General features: G+C 39.2%; 1 protein-coding gene across 1 annotated transcript; it reads right to left on the bottom strand.

Moving 5' to 3' along the window:
* Nucleotides 1–2,636: 2,636 nt before the first annotated feature.
* TMEM215 (transmembrane protein 215) lies at nucleotides 2,637–5,392 on the bottom strand. The gene has a single exon (XM_073634031.1). It carries the CDS (start codon nucleotides 4,946–4,948, stop codon nucleotides 4,268–4,270), a length of 681 nt encoding a protein of 226 aa, XP_073490132.1. The 5' UTR covers nucleotides 4,949–5,392; the 3' UTR covers nucleotides 2,637–4,267.
* Nucleotides 5,393–10,248: the final 4,856 nt, after the last annotated feature.

Raw genomic sequence — 10,248 nt, 5'->3', positions numbered from 1 at the left:
AAGATACAAAGAGATAGAAATCACAGCCACTGGTGCATTCAGCTGCTACTGCTACCCAAGACAAGTCTCTTTACTGAAGATCCAAAGAGATAAAAATCACAGTCATTGGTGCACTCAGCCACTACTGCTATGACTGAGGCCTGACTGGCTAACATGCATCAGTGATGGTGATTTTATCTTCATAAATCTTCAATAAAGTGACATATTGTGACTGTTGGTGACTGCTCTGATGTGCTGCAGTTTTTCTGGTTACATGGATTACTGCATGCATTTTCATGCTGTTTTGAGTGTTCATTATTTTTTGCTAATGATATTTTCTTACCCATCCATCCTACCCACCCTTCCACCCCTCCGCTATCTCATTAGTGCTTTGTTTTTGTTTTTTTTGTAAACTTTTTCTGAAACAAAAACATACGACTCTGCCCCCCCCCCCCACACACACACACACACTTAATTTGCCTAAGCGAATGACATGCACTGTCCTTCCTTTGCCTATTGGGATATGCACGTCACATATCCCAGTAGGCAATGCGCTTCATTCACAAAGAAGGAGGGAGGTGGGCCTAGTGTCACATCAGCAGGAGGCGTGCCAGCTGAACCAGGAAGAGCTGGTGGGCCACTTGATGACTAAGCTCCGAGGGGCGGAGTGAAACATGTTGTGGGCATGGCATGGCCAGAGTTCAGGCTAAGGTTGCCACACACACACCTCAGGGATGTCATGGATGTGTGGCCATAGGGAGATTTCCTCTTCAATCTGGGCCTCGTGATGATATCATAATCAAGATGGCAGCATGGGACCAAGAGGTGGCAGAGAACCAGAGGACTTCAGTGGGAAAACGCTGGATCCTCTGGGCAGGTGAGTATTGGTAATGGAACCAATAAACCACCTGGTAAGTGGGGAGGGGGGAAAAAGGGGGGGTGGCGAGTGAAGATACTCTTTAGGAAAAAGATGATTAATAGCACATTATGCAAGCATCTGTTGAGAGTGCACATATAAACTAAGCCAGTAACTTTTCCATACATTGTTGAAGAAATGTAAGGTGAATTTCTTCCATAGAGAGGAATTCATTTTTCCCGTGTCCTGCCATTTCATTTTTATAGTTAGATGTATTGTAGATACTATAATAATATAACAGAAGACACATAATAAATAAATATGTATACATTTGACATATAAAATGAACACACCATGAAACAGAAGCAGTCAATCACATTCCACATGATCCCACATCAGGTTTTATGATTTTCTATCAACCAAGAGACCTTTTATATAAAACAGTCACTTTACACATTACTGATATTTTAGTTATAGGTGGATGCTGGTGGGCTTAATTATACCTCTCATAAACCACATCAGCAACATTTGCATATTGATTTCACCATTACTTATTGTGAAATAAATTAAAAATTCCTCAAGAAGTGTGAGACCAATTTGTAATGGCCATGGTGGTCCCTTAAACCTTATCACAGGAGTGCCTGAAAGATATGAGGAGTAGTTGTAGCATTGGTTTAATTAGCCTCTTAATGCCAACCTTCCATGAAAGAAATATGGCTGACCTAATCTTGAAAATGCGAGTTGTCAGTCTGTTATTTTGTCACCACTAGGTAAATCCCAACTCAAAACTAGTATTTATATCTGAGACTTTAAGAAGTCCTTGCCTGCATACTTGTTCCAGGTCAGAGACTCCATGTACTAACATAAGGGAAGCAACAGGAAATTCAAACATCTAGCAATTTCAGAATGAGAGAAATGGCAGTCCATGTTCTGTCAGAAAGGTTTCCTTTAAAAGAAAAAACTATCCGTACTATAAAGCTATTTAACAGGCCATAGCAGGAATATTCTATACCTCTAGACCATTACTGCAGAAACCTGTTTTTGACACTTTGCAATAGGTCAAATGCTGGGCCGCTAACTTCCACCTGTTCCTATTGGCCAGTAATGCTGCCCATCATAGTGATGAGCAAACAGGAATAGGCTAGGGGCAAAGATTATACTGTCACAGTTTGTTCAGTAACTCTGGGGTTCCGACAAGACTAAAATGGAATTAAAGTTTATGTTTGCGATTAACACTTTTAGATAACTAAACAGAAGCTTCCTATCCCAGTCATCAAACCTTTTGTCCACCCAAAACCAACCTTTTATTTTCTTTTATTGATTCTAGAGTATAAACTCCTATGCTTTTTTATAAGTCTTTCGGACTTTGCAGGCATGCAAAAGAGCTGTAGAAATTATAAGGGGTTTCCTAGCTTTCTGCTGGGTTTTAATTCACTAATGCAGCAGGGTTAATTGAATACAGGATATAGTGGGAGGAGTGAAACTCCATGGTACAGAAGGGGAATCCTACTGCTAGAATTCCCAAGAGAAATAACAATCCAGCTTGTCACTGTGACCAATATACCTGTAACAGAAATATTTAAGGTACTACTTTAACTACTACTTGATCCATAGGAACTGCTCTGCAGCAAGCCTAACAGAGGTGTAACAGAGGTATAAATTGTTAAGGACAGGTTTTGCATATTTCCACTTTGCATATATAAACTTTATTTGTACGTGAATAAACAATATAAGGACAATTTTAAAATAACATAATTGCATATATTTATGGCTTCTGATCTTGTTAGTAGCCCCTTTTTTTGCCCTTCGTTTGCAATTGATAATCCAGTTCATCTAAAATAAAGGCCAGATCCCGATGTTTCTCATTAATTCCCACCAGTCTTGAAGGTCAATGAATTTTACCACTGTTCTCTTTCTCTTCCCCAAGTGAGATGGGCAAAGCTGAACTTTCCCCTTTCAACGTTTGAAAGCTTACTCAACTTTTTGACATTAATCTTTTCATAGCCAGAGGACTGAGAAACAATTTATTTTACAAGCCCTTCAAGGAATGGCGAGGTGAAGCCAGCATATTGAAAATGCTCACAAAAGCTATTATACATGAATAAGATTAACCCTTGGTCAGTATTAAGTACCAGCCACATACCCAGGTATATATGTACACTAAAGCACAACACTTGAAAGCATGGCATTTATTAAAAGTTTAATTTATCAATGCAAATACTAGAGTAATTTATAGGCAAGCATTATACTGTACTATTAGAAGCCTACAAGTTACAAACAGTTAGTAGATTTGAAGTATATAGTCAACAATTATTAAGAGTGCATATGTTATTCCTAGTAAGAAAAAATCATACAAATGAAAATGTATGGAAGCTCCTAACACTGTCTTGCATCAGCACATTATTGGGATTTATCACCAGAAATAGATTTTAATATGTTGGCACTTGCAGCGATATAAAACTTGCATAATTTAAAGCTGGTTTATGAAAATTAGTAATGAATCCATGCTATGTTTTCTTTTATATGATCGTTTTATATTGTTGGTACTGATTGATGGCTCTGGGCAACTGCTCCACCTTTGCTTTAATTTTCATAAATCAATATGACTGTATACCATTAAAAAGAACGTACATATTTTTATAGGCACCAAATAATAAAGGAAACTTTGGAGCATATTTATAAAAACTGTAGCATCTAATACACAGAAATGCTGTCTCTAGCAACCAGTTAGCTTCCACCTTAGCTTCCAACTTTCATCAAATCTTCTAGCACAGGTTAGAGATAAAGTGAACTATGGTCAAAGACTTTTTTTAATAGAACTGTTCCAAATGACATGCATGTTTTTAAACACTATTATATTTTAGAAAACATAAAAAATTCGTCTGGTGATAATTCTCATTAAAAAAAAGTCATCAGGAGTCATGAGAATTAGCAGCAGAATCCCACTGGTTAAATGACAATTATTATTGAGGATTATACCATTTATCAGTAAATGTCTGTTAGCAAATCATTGCATTGCTAAGCTGTAACAGAATTACCAGGAAGGTATGGGTACCTGTTATAATATAAGTCATACATGATTTATAAAAACAAAAGTGTTGTTGCAGCAACTTATCATTCAGCATATTGGTGTATTCTCAGTGTGTTATGCAGTTTGCCTGAGCTGTTAACCTATTGTCCTGTTACCTATTGGTGATTGGTCATGCTTGCTGCGCGCATGTCCAGCTCCATAGCAAGGCACTGTGTTTGGCCAGAACTATCAAAAAAAGAAACAGGAGACCCACGACCCTAGACATGCTGATCTGAAATAACACACTTTCAGCAGGAGACTGCCAGACATAAGCACCTGTATTGTTTTCGACAAGGCTTGGATCAGTCATGCAGTGCAAAAACATTCTTGTATAGTGTGTATATGTGCATTATTATTAGGTTTTAGACAATGGTCTCTTGGTCCCAGTTCACTTCTGTTGGTTTTACATAACAGCAATACCTGTTATAAGAATTGTCCCCTCCTTGAGGATAGGCGCCTGCATCACTGTCTCTTGGATCAAGTGTAACTTTCTCCTCTGTAGCAGTGTATATTATTCGGTCTGCAGTAATCTTTTTATCAAAAACTGAGCATGTGTTATGGTTCTCTACTCCTCCTGGTAATGTGTTTGTAGAATGGCATTGGTCCTGGCATTTAAGCCCCTCATCTCCATTTCCCTTCAGAGTCAGCGTCCTGGAATCCCCTATGGTGGTGATTTTGTTAGACTCACAACCCTCGTCTTTTTCCTTTGGTTTAGCTTTTTTGTCCAGCTCGTTTGAACTCCCCTTGCCAGACTCCATATCAGATGGGGTCTTCAGAAGTTCTACATTCTCCTTGTCTCTTCCCTTCTTACAGCAGCAGGCACATTGTTTATAAGGCCATTTTGTACAACCATCTGTCCTCCTTGCCAGAGTTATAGCTGCCACTCCAGGTAGAAAAATGGCTGGCCCTATTGCAAGCAGTGGGATGGATCCCAATGTCTCCCCTTTAAATCCAGAAACCGTAAACATGAAACCAAATACAAGAAATATGCTCACCAAGGCCACCACCAGTCCAGTACGTGGGTTGATATCATCTGGTCTCATGTCTTTACACCATCAGAATGTACTTTTTGACCGGCGGCGCATCAGCAGCTCCTCTTGTTTGGAGACCAACAAACCACACTGTTTTAAAAAACCATTGAAGAAACAAAAAGCACCACTCCTTAATTACAGGTCAAACTCTTTCCCTAATAACTCCGCAAATGATACCAGACTGGAGCTGTTTCTGATCCTTGCATTATTTGTTAATAAAATCCAAAGATGTTCGCAGAAACTCTTTTGGTTGGATTATTCACAAGTGAAAGCATTTCTCCTGGAGCAGATTCAGTGCTTGCAGAAAAGTCCACAGAGAGCTTGATGCTGTGTTTCAGATGCCAGCAGACTGAGATCTTGCATGTGCTCAAACTGCTTGAATGGAAACTGAGACAGTCATCTCTTAATGCAAGAGTATGTGAGAAGCGGGAGGGGAATAGAGAAGGAGCAGAGGAGTGGACTTTAAATACTAGAAACACACAGCACTTAGGAACCTCCTGCCTTAATATTCTGAAACCAGATAAGCAAATTCTTGTTCCTGAGATCCCTCTATTCAAATAAAGGCAATGTTTGCAGCATCCTTTTAACGTAGATTACAATTGGAGGGATGAAGAATAACAAGCAAAAGCAGGTGACAGTACACAATGGTTGTGTGATTCAAATAAACCACAGTTATAATATGTTTTGCCTATGAATGTATTAAATATATGAAATAAGCCCAAAAATCATTACACCCTTATGGGACTAATAAATGAATACACTGTATATTTTAAAGCAATGTTTAGTACGTTATTCTGTCTTGAAAGTGCTGCTGCAAGAATTCAGACAATAGGCTTAATTCTTTGTCAGACGACTATACAGACCTTAACAGAATGATAGTAACTGGTTGTGCTTCCCTTTCTTTGGAAACATGAGCTGCCCTGCTTGAACTCATTTAGCCATAGGAGTTCATTGTCTCTGCCATCTGAAGTCTGTCTAGGGGGGAGGGAAGACAAAGGCTGTATACAGGTATGTTGATGGCTGCAATCAATTTTTTACTCGCTGTGAGCTCCAATATTTAGGCCATCCTCCAACAGCTGCTTAAATCCAAAAAGAGCTAGACTGAGGCGCATAATGTATTTCTGGTGGATAAATTATTTCACATGCTTTTTGGAGTTTAGCTTGTATTTATTCGTTTTACTTGACTCTGTGAAGTTGTCATAGCAGTATTGAAACTAGTTTCCATTTTATTACCTTTTTAAAAATATAAAAAAATATGTTGTTGCTCCAGATCTGGTGTATTAAAACATCAATCTGTATGCACAGGCAGATTTTTAGATCTATATGGATAAATATATAGTAATTTTCTAGTTGAAGAAAAGGCAGTCGAAAACCATGTAGCCCTTTGGTCTTTTTTTTTTTTTTTTTTTTTTTGCACAATAGATTTTAAGCTTCTTCTGCTTTTTGGTGCTAAATAATGTTGGTAAAATGCGTGCCAGTGACTTAGCGCATTGCCTTAAAGAGGTCAGTGAAATACACAGCTTTTATCACACTGCCCACGCTGGCAAAGGCTTTGTGCACTATGAAAAATAGATGGCTGGTTTGTCCAATAAATATATTCAGCTAATGGTCACTACAAATGGAGAACTCATTTTCACAGTGCCAATGTATGCACAGATGAGTAGGCGTCATGAGAATGTTTGTGATCAATTTCCATTTATTGAGAAAGTTAACAAAATTTCCTTTTTTAAGAAATCTGGTCATGTATGGCTAAATCTGTTACTGATTAGTCACCCAACCCTGGGAAGGAGTGATACACATAAACTACACACCCAAATCCTTTTCTAGAGTCTCATTGAGTCTGTAATTGCTGACTTCTCATTTTGCAAAAGCTAGGGTCCAGGCTGTCACGCGGACGGCAACATCTCTCCATCATCTGACCAATGGCTGATGATTGATGACACCACTCACTATTAAGAAGAATTAGGAAGGAAAGGATGCAGCAGGCAGCAGTTTCCAACATTTCCAACGTTTTTTGAAATGAGAAAATGTAAATATACAAAACTATGCTGTCTCCAGCTTAGTCTTAAAGCGTTTGTTACCCCAACACTTCATATTCCTAATATGTGCCTGCTGTACCGTGTACTTGTAGGAGAAAGTATCATGTTCTCTTTGTATTGCTTCCTTTATGTGAAATCCCTGGTATTCCTGCAAGTTCCTTTGCTTTCCTATTAAAAACTGACTACACTAAGCAGGAGATAACAGCGTGGACAGTTCTCTAGCTATGCTGGGAACTCAGTGTACTCTCCTCCAATGATCAGACTTGTCCTGACACGCCCCGCTGCACAGCCATTTACTGGGAAGCTCAGTCTGCTGCTGCTTCTCCTCCCTCCAGCTCTTATGCAGCTGAGAACAGAAGAAATGAGATCACCAAATTTAAAAAAAAAAGGTATTTATCATTTTTTTAATATCTATACAAAAATGTTTTGCCTTTCATTTCTATTTTAAACTGAATGGGTTGTTTTACAAGGTGATCGTTTACAATCACTTTAAGCTGGCTATACACTATGGCCAACTTAACCGCTTGTGGACCAGCCGCCGCAGTTATACTGTGGCAGGTTGACTGCGCTGCGCGAAATCACTTAGCTGTACGTGATCTCACGAGGTCCGGATAGCGGGCACGCCGCGAGCTCCATGAGTCCGACCGCGGGTCCCACGGATTCGATGTCTGCGGGGATACCCGAGATCGTCTCACAGAGAGGAAGAACAGGGAAACGCTGATGTAAACAAGCATTTTCCCATTCTGCCTAGTGACAGAACACTGATCACAGCTCCCTGTAATCGGGAGCGGTGATCAGTGTCGTTTCACATATAGCCCATCCCCCCCCACAGTTAGAATCACTCCCTAGGACACACTTAACCCCTGCAGCGCCCCCTCCCGGTTAACCCCTTCACTACCAGTCACATTTACACAGTAAACAGTGCATTTTTAATCGCACTGATCGCTGTATAAATGTGAATGGTCCCAAAATAGCCCCAAAAGTGTCCGATCTGTCCGCCATAATGTTGCAGTCATTATAAAAATCGCTGATCGCCGCCATTACTAGTAAAAAAAAATTATTAATAAAAATGCCATAAAACTATCCCCTATTTTGTAGACGCTATAACTTTTGCGCAAACCAATCAATACACGCTTATTGCGATTTTTTTAACCAAAAATATGTAGAAGAATACATATCGGCCTAAACTGAGGAAAAAAAAATGTATATATTTTTTGAGGATATTTATTATAGCAAAAAGTAAAAAATATTGCTTTTTTTTCAAAATTGCACAAAAAATAAAAAGCGCAGAGGTGATCAAATGCCACCAAAAGAAAGCTCTATTTGTGGGGAAAAAAGGATGTCAATTTTGTTTGGAAGCCACGTTGCACGACTGCGCAATTGTCAGTTAAAGCGACGCAGTGCCGAATCGCAAAAAGTGCTCTGGTCAGGAAGGGGGCAAATCCTTCCGGGGCTGAAGTGGTTAAATATGGGTGAGAGAAATCCATCAATTCCCTAAACAGTGTGGATGGATGAATCTCCCCTGCTGGCTATTGTATCCAACAGCTTGTATCTTCAGCTGTCAGAATATCTAAATGGTGGCTTAATCTGACTAGATGAAGCTGCTGTTCGGCCCACAATTTTCGTCAGGGCCACCCATGGCTCGAATTTTAGCTGGTTCATAAGGAATCCCATTGTTGTCTATTGGGGCACGCAGCTGCACAGACATAGCTGCTGTGTCCTAACATGACATGAGAGGCATGTTCCCGAACTCAACCTATGTACATTCAGGGACCCGCACCTGCCAGCACCGGCATTTCACATTGGGACACAGCAGCTGTGTACAAGCTGCCGTGTGTCCAAATAGACAACAATGGGACATTGGAACGGGGATGCATGTAACACCTGTGCATCCCCATGCTGGTAAAAGATGGCCCTACACAGGTCACACAGCTAATCACCCCCTGTGAACAGGGCCTAATGCCTCGTACACACTGTCTGAAAATCAGACGACAGATCGTCTGACATTTTTTGCTTGCTAGACGCAAGTAGAAATTGAATAGGTTACTAAAGTTCCAGAAATTCTAAAACGACAGAATAAAAATTCAGAAGTGATGTAATGTATTGTATTGTATTGTGTTTTCCGACAACAACTATACTGGTTAAACAAAAATCGTATGATCTGGTATCATACGAGAAACATTTTCATGCTTGTCCAATCGGATAATATCAGATGAACTGACATGATCGGCTATCAAAAGCTGTGCACTAACGATCAGATTATCGTATGATTGCTTCTAAAAAGTGGTATTTTTTTTTACAATTTTTGGATCGTGTGTACAGGCCATTAGAAGGTGCTTTATTTGTGAAGATTTTATGGGAATAGGAAGCAGAAGTTAAACTTGCCAAGATTTTCTGTTAACAGAAAGCAATGTATATAAAGATTTATACATTTAGTGCACAAAAGCCATCATTTAGTTTGAAATCCCATTTAAATACACACATAGAAACATTGCAACAATGTTAGAAATAGCAGTTGTGTGCTACATAAACAAAGGTATGCACTGAAAATATCAATTTTGCTGAACGCTGTTTTTATAATGTCTCCTAATTCTGTGGTATAAGACCATCTTCTTATCTGTGCTGTGCAAAAGCTGCCTGTTGTAAACCTTTATGTGATCATTTAAAATTTGAATCACAAAAAATTGAAGTTATCGTGTGATATTTAATGCAAATTAAAACATTTACGCTTGACCTATGTGAAAGTACTGTAGTAGAAAGCTTGTATGCTGGTAATTGGCTTTTGTAATAACTAAGCCTGTCATGGTTAAATATTACCATCATAGCAGATCTGCATCAGATGCCATATTAACAGGCTTCACAAAGTATTTCCACAATGCCCAGGGCACCAATTGATTCGGAATGTGCATTTTAGGTTTGTTTATGGTCTTCCTGCAGAATCATCACATGTGTCCACTCTTATTAATTGGAGATATGCAGAAATCAACATTGCACATTTAATGCCACATAGAGTGCTTTAGCTGCATGATGAAACATTTAAGCCACAATTATTTCACTTTTCCTTGTGTATTGATAGGCTATTTCCACACTGTTATATAGTGGACAAAGTTTAACTCTTTATTAAATCAAATTCATGTTAGCACACTCTTAACCACTTCAGCCCCGGAGGATTTGGCAGCTCAATGACTGGAGGACTTTTTACAATTTGGCACTGCGCTGCTTTAACTGGTAATTGCGCGGTCATGCAATGTTGTACCCAAACTAAATTTGAGT

Source organism: Aquarana catesbeiana, linkage group LG01 (genome assembly GCF_042186555.1).
Source record: "Aquarana catesbeiana isolate 2022-GZ linkage group LG01, ASM4218655v1, whole genome shotgun sequence".
Taxonomy (NCBI): Eukaryota; Metazoa; Chordata; class Amphibia; order Anura; family Ranidae; genus Aquarana; species Aquarana catesbeiana.
The sequence above is the reverse complement of the archived record's forward strand: the minus strand, read 5'-3'. Positions and strand labels throughout refer to the sequence as shown.

Excerpts from the sequence above, each read along its gene's own strand:
- TMEM215 (XM_073634031.1), bottom strand. The coding sequence starts at position 4,948 with ATGAGACCAGATGATATCAACCCACGTACTGGACTGGTGGTGGCCTTG.